The 21,164-nt window shown below is 33.5% G+C and overlaps 1 protein-coding gene across 1 annotated transcript in view; it reads left to right on the top strand.

The window, feature by feature from the left end:
- The window catches only part of LOC143190135 (potassium channel subfamily K member 18), a 447,462-nt gene that overhangs the window by 316,404 nt on the left and 109,894 nt on the right, over positions 1-21,164 (top strand). Inside the window, exon 2 of the mRNA XM_076394264.1 lies at positions 12,201-12,414. Coding sequence (XP_076250379.1) covers positions 12,201-12,414 — 214 coding nt within the window. The remainder of the gene's footprint in view (positions 1-12,200; positions 12,415-21,164) is intronic.

The raw sequence follows: 21,164 nt of genomic DNA, 5'->3' as shown, positions 1-21,164 counted from the left end.
TCCATTATGATTTGGACTGCAAAATCGGGGTATTCAGCTGATTTTCTCATTCGCATTAGTGGCTAGATTATCGCGAATAACATCCTCAATAATGAAGCTTAGCTACTATGACTAGCATATTAGAAGCCGATAATTCGGGCATACCCACAGCCGAAAATGATTCAGTGCTAATTCAACGACTATGAAAATATCGTCTAAGAACTATTCAGCTGTACAAATTAGTAGCGGTACCGCAAGGGCTCGATAAATAGCCCAAACATATGGAACATTATGACACCGCATTAGCGAAACGTAGGCAACACGGCCAAGTGCACTCTTCTGTACGCAGTCATAGCCTAGTGTAAGAGGTCAAAAAACAGGTTTCTTATGGCAATACTCGAGTGTGTTGAACGAGCTATATTCATTATAATCTGCAATGCATACAAAACCATATTCCTACAAAGAGTGGGAATTTTTCTGGAATTCCTTCTATACATTTGCAAGTAGAAAAACTAGTAACAGTGGCTTTTTAACGAAGCTACTAAAAATACAAGAAAAACGGAAAAAGGATGGACAAAGTACAGTGGGGACTATGGTTAATGGATATACTTTTATTCCCAACACAGAGAAATAGATAAACAGACTACTTGGACACTCCAGTTACTATTTGTTTCAGGCTGCCTCAGGACATGGCTGTCTCAGCAAATATATCCACAAAAGAAATAAAACCAGGAGCAGCACCAAGCTCTCGTTGGGGTGTTTATTAAAATTTAACTTATCAACTTGAACTATAATGTAATCCCATTTCTTATATACTTTCACCCTTATATATATCTTACATATATTCACACATATACATTCTCGAATAGACGCTAATAAAACACACGCAGACATAATAAGAGCCATAGAGTGTTTCGAAATAAAATTTATACCCGTATTACGTAGTTTATAAATATAATAAAATTACACATACATAAAAAGTTAGAACCACCTATTCTGACAACCGCGTCAGCCCTTTATTATAACCGACTCAGCGGAAAATGGACACCGACACAACAAAAAGGATCTCGGAGGAAAACAAAAGAAAGCCGACCCAAGAGGGTTATAACAGATAAAAATAAAATTTATAAAAACATTTTTCATCCTCCGCTACATTATTAAAACACATTATGTCACAAATAATATAACAAATAATTTTCTAGCAGTTAATTACTATAAAAGGTCGATATACAATTTGTTAATTAGGGAACATTAACAAAATTAATAAATATATTGATTTTGAAATATATCCCCAACCAATAAATACAATTTGAGTTTTACGGGGTCATAGATATATATTTAGTTTATAAAAACGGTTTATTTTTTTAACATATGCATAGAGTATATTTTTAAGTAAATTGCACTATTAATATATATATATATATATATATATATATATGAATTTAAACAATCTTAATCGGTAGTAAAAAAATACTTTTACAAAATAGTTAGAATCACCACTCGAAGACTCAAAAAATAAAGCAAAAGTCACAATTTAATATTAGGATTTTCTATCTCAAAATGATTGCTTTGTTTTTTGTAATATTTACTTTGTTATTGGTGTGACGCATTTACAATTTTATTAAACGTATTTACAATTAACAATTTCAAAGATAAAACACATACATGCCTTGCGGCAAACGAACCGGCGACTATCACAGCAATATGAGAGTCCTGTCGCCTTAACCTCTGCTTCTACCAAGCCGGCAAATATATTTTAAGCAATTATTATCTTGCAAACTTCACTAAATGTGCAGATCAGATGAAAATGGGTTCGATAAAGCACACTTCGAGATCAATACATTTACCTCCTCCAGCATTATGTGGTGCGACTGAAGCAAATAGTTTTTTAAAAACGACTAGAGTTCATTAGTCGGAAAGGCATAAACAAGCAGAACATATGAACATATAAACAAAAATGCTCAATATACATATAAAATAACAACAGCATGCAACAAAAAACGGTTGTTCCCAAGTTAAATAGTCACTTCTGTGAACTCAATCAATACATGCATGACGGTCTGTGACTATCTGCATTCATTGTATGAATGTATATACTCTTTAGGGGGAATTAATGAGTAAACTTATAGTGGTCAGAATAGAAGACGTATAAATATAGATAGTTTACGTCTGCTAATATTAGCAGTATTATATAGTCCATTATATTATATAAGTCCAATCCCTCTTCACCTCCCAACTGTTCTCCGTAAGGTCCCACCCAAGCTGATCTAGTTGTCTAAAGAGCAGAGCAGCTAAGGATTTTAAATATCTGCCACAGAAGAGGAAGTTTTCCGATAAGGATCTCTCTCTCTCTTCCTTTATTATCCTCGATATGAGAGAGAAGCTACATGTAACGGTTTTGCTACTGCTTCTTGAATTTGCAGTCAATTAGCGGATCAGTGATTTAATAGCTGATGGGGTTGTACCGAATTAAAGCTCAGGGGGCCTATCGAGTCGGAAACAATCACTATAAGATTTATTTGTATATTCTGTACAATCTTTAGAGCTTTGTAAGTGGCTAGTAGTTCACCTGTTAGTAATCATACTGAAGAGGGAAACCTGAAGTGGTTTTCCAATAACGCTGATGTAAAAGCAGAACCCACATAACCATTGATCTTGTATAGATATGCTATATATAAATTTCTATAAAAGTACAGTAATGATTCGAGGAAAAAGTAAGCTCATCGGTGTTTGTCGGGATAAGTTCTTATGCGAACGATAATCTCCGAACTGCTTTGCTGGTTATACTCCCGGAAATTTCAATGTTCAAACATTATATAGCTATACATCGAATATAGGATAGTTTTGAACTACTTACATAAGACTGGATGCCAAATGAACCTCGATATATGAATTAACAGTGAGAAATGCAATAAACCGAATTTTCATTGAAAAATTGCTGCTGGCACGAAACTGGTTCGAGCCATTTTTGATGCGAACGATTGCAGCCGAAAAAAAAGAGGATTACGTATAGCAATGATGTATGAAAAAAGTCATGGGCTGACGTGGAAGAAGCGTGACGCCAAAGAAAGTGTGGCTAAGTGTTTGGTGGGAAAGGATAGAAATTGTTCATAAACTATTCGAACCTATCCAAATCATTAATTTGTTTATCTGCTATAGATAATTAGTATTCTTAAACTAGACGATAAAACAGAATCGGGCAAAAATGATCACTAGAAGAGGCATTGTACTTTCCTCGCGACAACACTAGCCCAGATAACATATATTCAGTAACTCAGCACGAAAGATATATATTATGAAATTTGATACATCCGCCCTACAGTTCTTATAATTTTACCAGAAAAGTGGCAAAGCCTTATCGATTGAAATGGCACATAAACGAGTATAATTAACTGGTGCTTGAAATGTATATAAATTCGCTTTGCAAGACTTGAAATAAAACCGAATTTACTTTTTTCGCTTTCTGTATTAAGATTATATTATTAAGAAAATATTAATAACAAAGTACCCCAGATAATATTATTCAATCGACTATATTTAAGTATATTTAACAACTTTTTTTACATATATATATATATATATATATATATATATATATATATATATATATATATATATATATATATATAGAAGATGAACCAAACCAAACAAACTATTTTAAATTAAAAGTGACTTGAAAAAAGTACGCCCAAAACTGAATCGGCTGAGACTGGGCCACTTGATGTTCTCAAGCACTCCCAAGGTATGGATTCTGTGAACCATGCCAATAAATTTCACCTTTTGAATGAGTGGACTCTCCTTTATTCCATTAGAATAAGATTCGCGATGAGTAATTACATAAACACCCTGGTTGATGACAATAGCGACAAGTTGATGGAATTTCTACGAGATATTGATTATTGCCAGAGAATTTAATTCGTATGAATCGTTCCCATAACTCCTAATAATTATTGTTTGTCTTTCTTATGTTGTTTTTCCTTCAACTGTTTTATTTCTCCCCTCATCCTTAACGTTAATATTACTATTGACATTATCTATACATAAATCTTTGTTTCTTTATTTTAATTTAATTCATTATATAAATTTTATTTAGCACATACACATTTATTTGTCCCATGTTCTTTGTGTAGAATATCAGGTTTTAAACACAAAAAAACAATTGTGTGGCTTTTGTTGTGTATGACAACTGTATGAAAGGTTCGAAAACGTTCACAATAGATTAGTAAAACACGTATACACAGTTTTGGTCCTGAGCAACCAAAAGCTGTTTATAAGGTAAATGAGCAAATCAGCAGCCAGTTTTTTAAATTAAGTTCTAGTTTGCGAAATATTTAATAAATTCATTATTTTGCTTTTTTTGACTATTAACGTCCATTTATTGAATTAAAAAATATAAATCAGAAATGAAGAGATGTTAAACTGAGTCTTTTATCATACTTTTATCATATCGTATATCACACCTTCATCCCAAAATCTTAGTGTAGCCGCTCTCCTTGCTCGTCGCTCGTGTCGTCCAACTTTTGTGGAAAAAAATCAAGATATGAATAGAGAAAATGTATTTCGGGAGACCCTCTAATCTTGTCGTAATTTTGCAACAAATTGGTGATTACATTCTTATAACCTTATATTAAAACAATATATTAAAACTGATTTGAGCATGCCGAGAATGTTGTAAACAACGCTTTGAAACAATGTCCATATTGCTGCTTCTTCAGTGGTTAAATATTTACATAATTACATAAAACAGTAAGCTTTACGTCAATCTTTAGTTTTCCAATATCAGGTTCAACAAAAATTCCTTAATAAATCAAAGGTTCTTCTTCCATAAAAAAAACGCTTTCATTGCTGGTCGATGGCTGGTGATGAAGACAATGAAGATGAAGCTATACACTTGTACCTGGTCAATAAACTGGAAACTGATACTTTTATACCAGCGAAATTCATGGAGAGAAGTAACAATAATTTACATGATTTTTTTGTTCTCTCCATAACGCTAACACAGAAAATAGTTAGCACTGTTCTGCACGAGTTACAAAATAATTTCAGTACCCATAGCTTATCAGTATTTACTAGGACAAAACCAAAGTACTGCAATTGTCATGATTTGTCCGCGTTTGCCGAACATATAACATGAGCATACAACTATAAAAAAGAAACCAAAACTTAATCATTATAATAGAATTTCAAAAGATAATCATTTGGATCGGAGGATTATTAATGAACTAGCGAGTGAAGTTTAAATAAATAACACCACATATTTTAATTAATCAATTTTAAATTCTATTAGTTAATCATACCTTTAATTATCGCCAGCAGATTAATATTATGTATATTAATTAACATTATTCAATCAATGCTTTGATACAACAGTATGACTACTAATAATAATGTATCTAATAGGTTTAATATGTAACAGTTGTTTGTGTATATATTAAAACCTACTTATAGTTAAATCCTTTATTATTAAAACATTTAAATACATTTTAGATTGTTGAAGACCAATCACTTAAAACATTATTGAGTTGTAAAGTTGCATCTGTCCTTTTCAGTAAAAACTTTGTTTTTTATAACCACAACATTCTCCAGAACGCTTTATTTTTTTGTTTTGTCTCAATAAAAACACAATTAACTCATAAGCATTTTCGTGTTATGATGTTGTTTCAACTTTAAACATGAATTAACTAAACAGAAATTCATCTATCAAATTACTTCGACTTTTGGCGATAAAGCTGAATCCTTGTCCATGTTGGTATAATGAATCTAACGTGGTACAGGTCAGTTAAAGACAAAAAGTCGTCCAAAGACTGTTGTTTCATATGAAAACATTGATGCTGCACGCGAAATTATGTTCTAAGATCGTCATGTAACTTACCGTGAGACTAAGTCATATTTAAGCGTTGGTATAATAAAAATCAATAAAATATTGCGTGAACATTTACCTTTGAATATTTCTTTATGTTAGATCCTGTATAATTTTACAAAGCTTAAAAGGTACGTGTGTCGATTCGTGCAAAACAATTGTCAAAAAATACAATCGCCGTACATCAAAAGCTATGTATAACCTCTACACAGATAACAAATCTAGGATGTAAGCGTATGCTCCACAAACGACAATACAAGCTTTAACACGACATTGCAAACTCTCACTCATCGGCTGAAATAACCACCTATTTAATTAGCCAAATATCAAAACTGATGGCTCATCTTCCGTTTGAATAATGACATGACATGACAACTAAATAATTCTACAATCACGGACCATGTTGTTTTGAAGGATCAGAGTGGAAAAAGTGTTACAATAATTAGTTCAAGCCCTTGCAAATTTCTATTGATCATAGTGAAATAATACTTCGAATTAAGATAACAATAAAGTCAATTCGTTTATAAATTACTGTCTTTTCATTATTAGACTCAAAATGTACCCAAACCAATGCTGGTAATAATTTTACTTCTACATAAATTACCTATAAAATATGTAGGGTTTAAAAATAACAGAACTATTGTCGTAGCTTATTGTACCGCAAGCACAAACGACAACATACGCAGGCTTAATCCTGTTCTAATATAAACGAAAGCAATTGTCTAAATATCTCTGTAAACTGACTAGCATAAATGCATAATTTTTCCATCACTCTCGGCATCACATCTCCGTCCTAAATGAAAGTCCAAAGGGATGCATGTGTCCTGCCTCGGCAGCTTATACTAGATGTAAATGCCAGTGTGCCTTTGATAATCTTCTGAATAGCGAGCATAAGTTTGCATTGTGTACCCTGTATAAAATAATTGATCAAGTTTTAGAGACTTCAAATTCGAATAGTCTACGGCTGAGCAGCTGACCTACTGCAATTCGCCATTGGTGGCTCTATACCCTGAACTACAAGCTTATGTCTAAACTCAAGTAGACTATATGAGTTAAAAGCAATTTTAGTCGGCCTTTGGTGGCCTTACACGCTATCTTAGTTATTTACAATAATGTATGGTTAGGAACGCAAACACCAACACAATCACAAACACCACTTAGCTCCGCTAAATGATACTTCGAGTAATTGAGGAATTATTTCCAATACCAGACCACACTATCTTATTTTCTTGATAATGTGTTTGTTTTTATGACCATTAAATTCTCTCCGATAAATTAGATGAATGTAATAGAGGTTCAACAGCCTTATGATCTCCCGGACATCCTACCAACTACCCCAGGGATTAAAACAACGCAAACTTTTATTTTACTTTAAAACTATTGAATTTTGCGGAAGAAAGTGGTGGCCCTTTGGACCGACATACCAAATTACTACTGGCCCAATCATTTATTAATGTAAACGAAATCTTATGTATATAGACCTTCATCATACCATTTTCCAGTCCGACATAAACGGGCAGTTATCTCTTAGCAGCCAGAGTCATTACCAGAACCATGTAGAAAGTGTCCAAATCACGTAACATAACGAAAATCAATAAAAACGACATCGCACGCAATCCACATCTAATGCGTTCCTCTATCAGCTGGCGTAGCGTAAAAATCTTATTTACATAACATCGATTGGGTTTAAATCCCGCCTGATCATCCCGACTTATCTCCTTGTGAAGCCTCATGTCTAATAAAGTATAAATAATATAAACCTTCTGGACAACTGAAAGGAGACTTGTTTCTCGGTAGTTCTCCGATAAATGTTAGTTTGTAAAATGTTGGTAAAAGTGTTATTAAAACACAATGAGAATAAGAAATAGCATTCAAAAGTATAAATTTAAATATAGTCATTGTTTCATTACATTTAACTTTTATTTGTATGTCATGGTCACCAATGTGTCCATTAAATTTTAAAATAATTCAGGATCTAAACGCATAACAGACACGGCTATCCGTCTCTCAGTGGACCTAAAGTGTAGTGAATACGTGTTTACGTGACCAGACAAAAGGACTGCATCTCATTTTTATTAGTGTTTAAAATTATTTCATCTTATTTTACAACAGTTCTTTTGAAATTCATTTATAGTATTTATAGTAAAAAACTAGTGCTAAAATAACGTAAGTGAAAAATGAAGTGCGTGAAATAAACAATGTATTTATTTTATTTTTTTTATCCTCTGGAAGTAAATTAAATAAAATATAAAAAATTAAAAAATGGCAAACCATAGCGATTCAACCAAATCACCTGCACACTTTGATATAAGATTAGAACAAACAGCAATAACGCAAACTCCACCATCAGAATGGACTACAGTTATTAACAAAAAACGATTGAGAAGTCCAGAAGAAGAAATCGCGAGGAAACAAACAAGAATCAGTGACTATTGGTTGCAGAAACCGATAGAGACAAAAAACAGTTTTAGCAACCTGTCGGAAGAAATTGAAGAGAACATACAACCAAGCCCTGAAAAAGTTATTCCCAAACCACCACCAATAACAGTCTATAAGGTAGGAATAATAAAAGACATCCATGACTTATTGAAAACCATTACTACGAACTACACAATTAATACAGTGAGCTATGAAACAATTAAAATCCAATTGTTCGAAGCGGATCACTTTAAAGTTCTTATAAAAGAATTAGATGAAAGAAACACCCAATACCATACATTCAGGCCAAAATCCGAGAGAACATTTAAATTCATATTAAAAGGATTACATCACGGGACGGACTTTAACACCATCAAGGTAGCACTAGCTGAAAAAGGCCACGAGGTCGTAAATATTCACAATATACGACATCACACGACAAAAAAACCTCTGCCTATGTTTTATATAGACATAAAACCTAATGGAAATAATAAGGCGGTGTATGAAATCACCAAATTGGAAAATAATATTATTAAATGCGAACCACCACATATAAAGAGAATTATACCACAATGCACAAGGTGTCAAGCGCACGGACACACAAAGACTTACTGTCGCAAATCATATAGATGTGTAAAATGTGCAGGAGAACATAAGACATGAGATTGTACTCGTAAAGTTCGCGATGAAAAAGTGAAATATGTTAACTGTAATGGAAATCATCCAGCGAACTACAAGGGTTGCGCAGTTCACAAGCAACTACAGCAGAAACTCTATCCTGCCTTAAGGGAAAAAAGGCATCAACAAAAACAATCCACTACTACCAATCTACCACTACCCACCAGAACAAGTCAACCAGACATAACTTATGCCCAAATAGTTGAAAATGGTTCAGCACAAAAACGAGAGACAATATCTCAACCTACTGAAACTAGCAACATCTCAAGATTAGAAAATATGATGGCCAAATTAATGGATCAAATGAGTACGATGCTTGGTCTACTCACAACCGTCGTAAGCAAACTTGCCTAATGCCTGAAACCAATAGCTACAAAATCGCCGTCTGGAATGCCAATGGGCTCCAACAACACGCCAGGGAACTAAAAATGTTCGTAAATGAACAAAATATTGACGTTATGATGGTTTCCGAAACACACTTTACGGACAAGAATTATCTGAAAGTTCCTAAATATAAGCTTTATCATACAAATCACCCTGATGATAAAGCACATGGAGGTACAGCCATAATAATTCGAGATGATATAATGCATTTCGAAAAAGAAAAATTCCGCAAAGACTACCTGCAAGCCGCCAGTATAACCATAGAGGAAGCCCATGGATCATTAACAATTTCTGCGATTTATTGCCCACCCAAACATAACAACAAGGCAGAACACTTTGAAGAATTCTTCAGTACGCTAGGTAATAGATTTATAGCCGGAGGAGATTATAATGCAAAACATTTAATGTGGGGTTCAAGAATAATAACCTCAAAAGGTAGAGAACTGCTCAAAGCCATAAGGAAAGATAACTTACAACATATCTCTACTGGTGAACCAACATATTGGCCTTCAGAGAGAAATAAAAAACCAGATACAATAGATTTCTGTATTACAAAAAATATTGATCCAAAAAAGTGTCAGACAGAATCATGCTTCGACCTGTCTTCTGATCATTCACCAATAATAGTAACAATTTCTTCAAAAATTACCATCAAAGATAAACCCCCTTCTCTGTGCAATAATAGAACTAACTGGCCCTCATTTAGAGAAAACTTAGACCAAAATATCTCTCTAAATTTACCGTTACAAACTGAAATGGATATAGAAATAGCAGCAATAAATCTTACAAAAAATATACAGGAGGCAGCATATTCCGCGACTCCCAACAGTGAAACATTTCCAAGAAAAAATACACATATATCATGTACAATACAGAAAAAGATAGCAGAAAAAAGAAAGTTACGACGAAATTGGCAACAGCAAAGGACTGAAGAGAATAAAAGAAAATTTAATAGGGCCATAAAAGAGCTGAGAGATCTAATCCAAATCGAACAGAACCAAGGCATTCAAGAATACCTAGAAAACTTGACATCAACTGAGGCTACAGACTATTCGTTGTGGAAAGCAACAAAAAAGCTTAGGAGATCCCAGCAGCATAATCCACCTATTAAAACAAGCGAAAATAATTGGGCGAGAAGCAATAAAGAGAAGGCCGACATTTTCTCAAAACACTTAAAAAATGTTTTTAAACCTTTCCAGTCTCAGCTACATAAAGATGATGAAAATAAAATTACTAGCTTTCTAGATTCGCCATTTCAAATGGATTTACCGCATGAGAAATTAACGGTCAAAAAAGTTAAACATACAATAATGAGAGAGATTAATATTAAAAAAGCTCCTGGTTATGACTTAATTACTGGCAAAATTTTAAAAGAACTATCAGAAAAGGCTATAAAACTATTAACATATATATTCAATGCTATGTTACGAATTAATTACTTCCCTAGTATCTGGAAAGTAGCTAAAATATGAATGATACTTAAACCAGGAAAAATACCAGAAGATGTGACCTCCTACCGACCTATAAGTTTATTACCAATAATCTCGAAAGTTTTCGAGAAATTATACATAAAAAAACTAAACTATATAATAGAAAAAAGAAAAATTATTCCAGAACATCAGTTTGACTTTCGCAATAAGCATGGGACTATAGAACAAGTGCATAGACTTGTAAACCAAATAAACGCTGACCTAAATGCCAAAAGATATTGTTCGGCTGCTTTCCTAGATATATCTCAGGCTTTTGACAAAGTATGGCACACGGGCTTGCAGGTTAAACTAAAGAAACTTCTCCCTCATCCGGACTATCAGCTACTGAAATCGTATCTCACTGACAGACATTTTATTGTAAATCAAGGCGATGAACATACCGAATTAAATCCCATATATTCAGGAGTTCCGCAAGGTAGTGTACTGGGTCCAGTACTGTATCTTCTGTATACGGCTGATCTGCCCACCACAAAAATAACTACTGTGGCAACATATGCAGACGATACAGCAATCTTAGCATCCCATGAAGATCCAGTCACAGCATCAATAAACCTACAAACCCACCTGGAGCAAATACAATTATGGTTGAAGACATGGCGCATTAAAGCCAATGAATCAAAATCCACGCATATAACGTTTACCCTGCGTAGAAGAACATGTCCACCAGTAAATATCAATCATCGTCAACTCCCCCAAGCAGAGCATGTTAAATATCTTGGTATGCATTTAGATCGACGCCTAACCTGGAAGAAGCACATACTCTCTAAACGGAAACAACTAGGACTAAAATTATATCAAATGTATTGGCTCATTGGGCGCAAATCCAAGTTATCATTAGATAACAAGGTATTGCTGTATGAGTCTATACTCAAGCCCATTTGGACATATGGAATTCAACTATGGGGGGGTACCGCTAGCAAATCTAATATATCCATCATTCAACGGTTCCAAAATAAGGTGTTGCGTGCCATTGTTGATGCTCCGTATTATATTTCAAATAAAGTGATAAAACGCGATATTCCTCTAGAACCTATAACGAGTGTAATCCAACGTGTTTGTGTGAAGCACTTCGAAAGAGTGTCAGTGCATCCCAATGTACTCGCTAATCAGCTAAATATGCGACGTGATAGTGAAGTGCGTAGACTAAAACGTTTAACACCACCTGATTTGATTACTGGACATATGTAGAGTTTAGAATAAGCATTAGAATAAGACTAATTAATTAAGATAATATTTTATACAGAAGATTGCTTAATGAAGTGATTTTCTACGTGCCATGTATATATAATATAGACATAAGAAATACTTATTGCCAATAGGGCAGATTGTGGACTCACGAAGAGTAATAAAAAAAAATTCAGGATCTCATAATAATGTTTTTTTAATTGCAGATGCAGGAAACAACAGAAGAATATGAATCAACTTCCAAACGATGCTCAATTGCCATGTTTTGTGGCAAAACGAGCCTGTTCGTCCTCATGGTCGGATATGCTCTCTTCGGAGCACTTCTTTTTAAGTTCCTCGAAGGTGGAAATGAAGACCATCATGAAGCAGACTTTCAAAAAACCAGGGAAGATTGCCTAAGAGAATTGTGGATTATTACTGGTAATGTAGAAATAATACAAAATTAATCTCGATTTTGAATATATGAATGTATGAATATATAAATAAACAGAATATATATAGAATATAGAATATATATAGCATAGTAACAATGACTAACAACTAACAATAGTATAACAATGATATAAAAAATCTTGAAATATAAATAGTGATGAGAGTATGAAACTTTTATCATTCGGCATTTTCTTTTAAATCGCTATGATTTTCTGTCAATATTTTTCAAAATATAGACCATATACCGTAAATATATACACCATATAAAACAAGATATTTTGTTTCTTATCGCATAGATGTCCTGAATGTCCCAATATAAATGAATGATAATTCGGTCATTTAAGAGACACCAGAAGGTTCTAATGCGTAATGAATTTCATTTATGAATGTCATTTTATGAGGCTTGTTATTGTTTTGTAGTCGATCCCGGTAAAATTAATATGAGAGTTAAGATCTGAATTTCATATAAATATAATTATATATTTATTTAATCATATGAAACATATAAATTCAAGTATTCATATCGTATTTATTAATTATACCTATAATATTATAAACATTAACATAAGATTATAATTAATATTCTAGTCAACTTTTGGACCTGCAGATGAGAACGGTTCTTAACGTTATTTGATGCCTTGGACTCAGATCTTCACTCCGTGTGTCAAGATTGGTTCTAGTATCGCTTTCGCGCATGGTAGTAGCACTGCGCTGTTAATCAGCTGACGACGTTAAACAATATTTGGAACTTTTTTTTTGTTTGTGATGTGGTGGTTCTTCTGAGCATATGAAAATGCAGAGACAATGCTGCAAAGTGTAACATATGTAAACATGGAACAATTATGACAAATGCACTCAAAGATGCGTGATTGCAGAAGTTTGGTTTTACTGTAGTAAACATCGATATGCCATGGGTACCCAAATTGTTTTGGAACGAGTGCAAAACAAAGCTGTACAAGTAAGGTAATTTTGTGAAAACGTATACTTTTCATTTTCTGCGCTAACATTCTGGAGAGAACGGAAAAAGCATGTAGATGATTGGTACTTTTGCTAGATGAATGTCGTCGGTATAAGTACAAAAATAACACTGGATAAATATCCAAACGTTGAAACCAGTTCCAAGTACGGACAGTAATCCATTGCCAATTTGTGCAGGTACTAGTGTAAAAAATAGCGGCCTTAAAACTTCATCTACATCACCCGCGAGCAATGGAAACGGTTTCGTTATGGAAGAAAAGCATTTAATTTTGCAAAGTGAACAAAGCGATTTGATTTGTATATTGAATGTTTCGACACAAAAAGCAAAGTTGCTTGCATTGCGGTTACAGGAATTTAAACGTCTTGACCCTCAAACAGAAGTCACTATATACAGAAATAGAAATCACGGGAATTTACCGTCCATCAAAAAAGAATATGGCGTTTCTTTCTGCAATAATATTAAAGGTTTATTTAATCTGACGAATAGGCCACATGATCAAAATGAACATCTATTTATAGATAGTTCTAAATCCGGTTTGAAAGCGGCTCTACTACACAATGGAAATCCATATCCAAATAATCCATTCCAATTGCTCATGTAGTAGAAGCTAAGGAATAGGCTGCGTACATTTTTGGTCAAGATCAAAGATAACGAGCGTCAGTAGAACATTCGTGGAGATCTAAAGGTTGAGAAATAATAAAATTGTGCTTACATTCGAAATATTAATTGATTTACATATTCATTACAGGTTATTGGGCGGCATACATTATGGGTTCAAGAAATATTGCTGTTTTTTATGTGAGAAAGATTATCATTATGTGAGGAAGGTGTGGCCGAGTCGTGCCCGTTGTTAGCCAGGACTACAAAACGTGTCCTCTGTACCACATGTGAACCCACAGGATGTTTTATTGTTATCTACTCATATTAAATTTCACCACATTAGGAACTTTGTCAGAGCGCTTAATCGAAAAATCAAAGAAGGAATAATTGACGGACTTGATATTCGAAAACTAATGACTGACGCAAAGTTTACAACATATTTAACACCTGATGAAGCAGCAGCATGGGCATCGTTTCAAAATGTTGTTGACAAATTTCTCGGTAACTATAAATCACCAGGTTACAAGCACGTAATCGAAAATTTCTTGCAAAATTATCACAAGATTAGAGCTCGAATGTCTCTCAAAATACATTTTCTGTATTCACCTCTTGTTTTCTTTTTCACAAAACTTGGAGGAAACGAGCGATGAACAAGGAGAGCAAAAATCAAAAGGTAATACCAAGGATTTTGGGAGGAAGGCATGATAAGCGATCACTGTTCGGCCCTAACTCGTGAAGCAAGTCCCAAACAGTATAAAAGACATAGTTTAACTTCTGCCTGTTCTTTTCTGAAGTATACTTTTTAATGCAATAAATGGTCGTCAATGTAGTAAAATAATTCATTTACTAAATATTTCAAAACTAGAACCAATTTAAAAAAAACGGTCTGCTAATTTGCTCAGGCCCAAAACTGTGTATATTTATGTAATATCTCATTATACACATTATATATTTAATTCGTTATACAACTTCGTTTAATATTATAAACAAATATTAAGATTAATACTATACTTCCACTTTTTGATTCTAACTATACTTTTTGATGTCCGCATTGATGAATATGTATGCTCATATCATAAGCCTTGTATTTAACACTTTAATATCCATAAATAAAAGACAATTTTAATACAACAGCGAACATTCTATATATAAATAGATTCACGCAACATTAATACTCAATGCTATACATATTCATATTATATTTAACCCAGATGCATCATTGTTTTTCGTATTTATTTATGTAGAGTAATATTGTTGAATGACGGTATTAACCACTAGAAGCGCAACGGTAATTTATAGTCATCTATACAAATTCGCTTCATATACTCCGTACGTTTCAACGCTATAATACCGGTCGTAAATGGGTGTTCATGACAATTGCAACCTCGTTGTCGATAAGACGCCATTGAAAGTGAATAGTACGTTCCAAAGCGAATGCAGTTATAGTGTCGTTACTGGCATAATACTTATTCATAACGTCCCGTTGCAAAACCCTTCTTGACCTAATTTTATTAAATTAATTTGTAGTCCTACATTGGTACTTTCTAGATCATTTTAATGATACTAATGGTCTTTGTCTTTGTTTTATAAATAGCGTTTGTTATAGAAATTCAACTAGCATATCAATGAAAATATTGGAAAGACAATTTTAGTAACGAAAATGAAAAAAGTGTTATGATAAACGTAAATATGTACTAACTGATTTTTGTTTGTTTCCGAATAACGAGGCAACAATGAACGAATTGAGAACAGCAATAAAATAAAGTCTAGTAAGTAGCTGGAATCTACCAAGTGACGACAAAAATTATCAAAACCGATGGAGAGACAATGTTTCAATGGGAAGAGAACACCGACAACATGGAAAAAAGCGATTATTCTTATACTGAATAAAGGGAGTATTATATATTGCGAAAAATCCTATACATTGCTGGGAAAGCGTTTATGAAAATCATAGAAATGAAGTTAATTCTAATAGTTCATGAAGAAGGAAGCCGTGAAGACAAGGCATTGTAGACCGAATCACTATTGTGAAAATCGCAGTAGTAGATATATAGTCTATTCGAAGTTTTTTGTACATACGTCATCAAGATATTTAATGTATAGTCTGCCGAAATTTGTAAATTCCTTGTAGAATCAGTCTATATTTTCATTATCATTTTATACCAGTTAAAAAGAGACACACAGCTGTCTGATTAGTTCGGACACGTAAACGAATGAGCCTGTCAAATTCGTCCGGTTGTCAGACGTATGAAAATTTCTTATGAAAGCAATAGTGATTGCAACGAATTATTTTACTTAGGTTAGAATCTTGTTGTATATTAAATCCAAACTAAACTGAAACCTAGAGTTGATACATTATATTTGGTATCCATTATTACAATAACTATTTAATATAATATTATGTAAACCAGTCTTCGTAAGTTTTATAGAGATTTACTAAATGCAAGTGTTGTTCCAACGATCTACATGTAACCAAAGATTATAAAATAATATGGAAATGGTACGTTCTGCTTTTTACTTAGAATAAAATGCAGTAATTTATTTACATCTGTCACTATTTCATCATCTTTGAATTATTCCAATATGTATTACTGTACATAGATGTTTTCGTTTCTATCGTATTCGTATATAGTCAATTAAATGGCCCATTTCAAAATATATCGTTACAATAGAGAGATTAATAACGGGGGCTGTGGTTCGAAGCACCCGCTAAACTAAACAAAAAGGAGACTTTAAATGTTTGGAAAAACATATAACAAAATTTAATAGAAAGGAACAAACTAATAAAACATATAAAATTATGTTGCGTACGTCAATTGAAAACTCTCCAGCCTACCATAGTAAAACCCATTTTTTTGCCAAAATTAGTTTTTTTATATTCAACATAATTCCCCTCAAGAGTGATACACTGATTATAGCGACCCTCCAACTTTTAGATACCATTTTTGTAGTACGATTAGTCCTTTGCTTCAAAATAGGCCTCAGTTTCGGCGACCACCTCTTCATTCGACGACAATTACTTCCCATTGAGCATTCTTTTGAGATCTGAGAACAGAAAATAATCGCTGGGGGGCAAATCTGGAGAATACGGCGGATGGATGGTTTTTTGCCATCTGACTTTTTCACTGACTTGTGACACGGTGCATTGTCTTGATGAAGGAGCACTTTCTCTTTCTTCAAATGCCGCAGTTTTTCGGCGATTTCGTCCTTCAAACGGTCCAATAACGATATGCAATAGTCGCTGTTGATCGTCCTTCCTTTTCCAAGGTAGTCAATGAAAATTATTCCATGCGCATGCCAAAATACAGACGCCATAACTGTTGGTTTTTCCACGCTTTGGAGCGAGTTCATCATGTGCAGTCCACTCGGATGACTGTCGATTCTTCGGACTGAAACTGACTTCGGAGTTAAATGATGGAACCATGTTTCATCTGTTGTCACATATCGACGAAAAACTCGGGATTATTACGCTTTATCATCTTCAAACACTACTTCGAATCATCAACACCTCGTTGTTTTTGGTCAAAAGTGAGCTCGCGCGACATCCACTTTGCACAGAGCTTTCTCATACCCAAATATTTGTGAATGATATGTTGTATACGTTCAGTTGATATCTTTAGAGTGTCTACTATTTCATTCAATTTCAATTTACGGTCATTCAAAATCATTTTGTGGATTTTTTTAATGTTTTCGTCGGTAACAACCTCTTTTGGGCATCCACTGCGTTCACCGTCTTTGGTACTCATTTTACCGCGTCTAAACTTAGCATACCAATCCTTAATGGTTGATTTTCTCGGAGCGGTGTCCAGAAACTCGGCATCAAGCCAAGTTTTTGCTTTAATTGTATTTTTTCTCTTCAAAAAACAATATTTTGTCAACACGCAAAATTCCTTTTTATCCATTTTTTTCACAATAACAAAAGTTGCATCACTCAAAATGTTATAATTCACAAACGAATGATCCGACAGCTGTCAAATTTGTACACGCATCTTTTGAGGATTAGGGCTAGCTAAAAAATATGGATTTAATTCTAGTAGCGCCATCTATGTGTCACGCCGGGGACTTTTCAATTAAGCTGTTATATTATATTATATATAATATATATTATATTATATATATTATTATAAGTGAAATAAAATTGTTGTAGAAGCAAAGAAACGAAATTGGGGATAACCTGTGGCCAATGGATGGTACAATAGTAGAACAAACGATTAATAATTTAAAGAAACTTTTATTTTGCTTTAAAAACTTTTGTTCGAAATCACGCAACCACTGACGAAATGATACACAAAGTTTTTCATAATATCGCCAAGCGTTATAAAAATCGCTGTAGCTCAGTGAATGTGTGTTAGACATTCACTGTTAGAATAGCCGATAAAAACAACAACGTCAATGTTATAAATCATCATTGGAAAATCACTTGATTTTCTAAGCACCTTGCATCACGTCTTGATATTAAGAATAAGTCTATCATTTTTCTCCGAAATACTAATTCAGCAAGGTTTTGCAACGTCTCCAGACTTTTAAACTAATATTTGAATAAATTTAACTAATTTATGTAATTATACAACCAAACACTGTTATTTTACATAGAGTAAATTTCATTTGGTGACAGTATAAATAAGTAGTAAGAACAGTTACCAAAATTTTACAGGTAATGTTATGAAAACCATTATCATGATAATAAAATCAATTCTAAGAAATTAATTCATAAAAAATTAATTCATAAGAAACAAATGTACGATTTTTATGCATTATAATTGTTTTATCACATTACTCTTTTCCAACATCTCGAGACAATAGCTCAAATTGACCAGTGCCAATTTGATAGTCATTATGTCGATAGAGTCATTAGAATTACACAAGCTATATCCATGTCGCTGTGAGAAGGCATGGCGGACATTCGTGTGGGAAGACATAAATTCGGACATGAAATATATATTAATGTTCGCCTAAAAGCAGCAGTAACAGTTATGAGGCATAAAGAAGAGACGACGAATGTTCACGATCGGTGATACAAAGAGGACGTATGTCCTTGCGTAAATGCACAGTAGATAAGATAACCCGCAAGCCATATAATTAGTGTTGATAATAATAATAAACAAAATGGTAGAACAGCAATTATAAAGTCTTATATTTAAGTTAAACTTATATTTAAAACTAAAGTATCTCGATATTAAAACAATTCAAGCAATGTTACTGAATTTATCAGTTAATATGCAAGGTATGTATTATATTTCTAAATACAAAAAAAAACCTAACAAAAATAACAAAATATTCTGAAAAGCTGTTTGAACTCACTCCTACAGGCTGTAGCCGAAAGCGAAAGCGGACAGGTTTATATATATGCTGATATCTTTGAATTTATTTATATCTGACAATTTTTAGCATTACTAAAAATTATAAATCGATATATTTTGATAGATATTGTTTATATCTATTCATTTTTTGTACACCCTTGCAAAATATTTGATGAATAATTAATACGTTATAATTGAAGCTTTAATAAGTTTTTTTTTATTTATTCTCATATCGAGTTTTTCAGTAAGGGTGGGTCGATATTGAAATGAAATGGTACATACTGAGTGTATTAAGGAAACTGTATTGTTTACATAAAACGGCTACGTATGGCATTATACTTCTCAACATAATCGATTTAAAGACGATTTTTAACCAAAACTCATGTGTACAACAACGTCTTTACGCTTCTTGCATTTCTTTGATGTAAACAGAGACTGAATTAAAAGAGTAAACAGACGTCGTCAAAGCAACAGGCTGCAATGTCTCATTATAATTGGTTCCTAGGGACTTCTTAACTAAGAACCTTATATACTTAACTTCTACTTAAGTTCCATGGTAATATAAAAAAAGAGCTAAAGCTAAAAAGCAAAATTTGAAAAAGCAGTATTTGCAAGTTCCCCTAAAAGAGGTGTCTTAATAAGCCCAAATTGAAAATTTAAAGATCCAAGTTTAAATAGAGTTTCATGAGTGCACTCTCACTGGTGCACTCTGCATATATGATACGCTATACGTTTCAATCAACAAATATTTGTATAAATTTATTATCACAGCATTCAGTTCCATGAAGTCCTAGCAAATCAAAAGACTATTTTGAAACATAATATCCAGTAAGATTTGAAACTCAAGATAGGAAAGATATGACCTATTTTAAGTTTTTGTAACTATTCTTATTAGGCTTGGTCAAGAGCACGCTTCTACTTCAATAAACTATTCAAGCACATAAATTATAGTTTATGGATATCCCTTATTTCGTTACATTTAATTTTAACGTATTTAATAAAAAATTCGCGTGTTTTCAGTTCGCTGGATTTCAATTCATAGAAAGGCTATTTTTACTCTCTTATATATTCTTAAGGCCTTTAAATATATGTTTCTTTGAAATTAAAAGCCGTTTTATTGGTGCAATGCTTAAGGTGACAGGACTCATACTTCTGCAATAGTCGCGGGTTCGAATACTGGTGATGTGCCAGCAGTCGTAAATTAATATTTGTGATTGTGCAAAAGGCAGACAAGAATTTGAAATCCGAGACACACACATACACACACAAGTCATGCCAGTAACAGGCTGGGTGAAACCGGATGTCTCCTGAGATGATCTGCAATTTGGTCACTGTCAGTCGGTAGGCTTAATGCCGAGGACAGTGGTTTGGAGCCCACGTTATTAGTAGGTCCAGTTCAGATAAACCCTAGTTAATAGAAAATGACTCTCAAATATACAAAAAAATGGCGCAAAAAATTTCCACCACTTGTGACCACTAAATTATTACTACCTTTGGTGGTATTTTTTCATACTACTTTTACCATAGTCGCGGATTTGAATATTATCATTCACACGCAGTAGTAAAGACGATGGGACGGTCCTCCTACTGTTGCGATAGCCGCGGGTTCGAATCCTGCTGGGGCATGGTCGTAAATTTATGTTTGTAATTATTTAATATTTGTGAATGTTCTAGGCAAGAGAGTGTAAAATCCGACAAGGAAAATGATCCCAGACACGCCAGTAACCAGGCTGGGTAAGACCGGATGTCTTCTGGGATGATTTCTAAAGTTGATCACTCGCCAGTCAGTAGGCTTAATGCTGAGGACCGTGGTTCGGAGCCCACGTTAAACTTTATCCAGATAAACCCATAGTTGGTAA

This window comes from Rhynchophorus ferrugineus, unplaced genomic scaffold, assembly GCF_030347505.1.
Source record: "Rhynchophorus ferrugineus isolate W39M unplaced genomic scaffold, kcgeb_rfMv2 rfM1, whole genome shotgun sequence".
In the NCBI taxonomy this organism is placed as follows: domain Eukaryota; kingdom Metazoa; phylum Arthropoda; class Insecta; order Coleoptera; family Curculionidae; genus Rhynchophorus; species Rhynchophorus ferrugineus.
The sequence above is the reverse complement of the archived record's forward strand: the minus strand, read 5'-3'. Positions and strand labels throughout refer to the sequence as shown.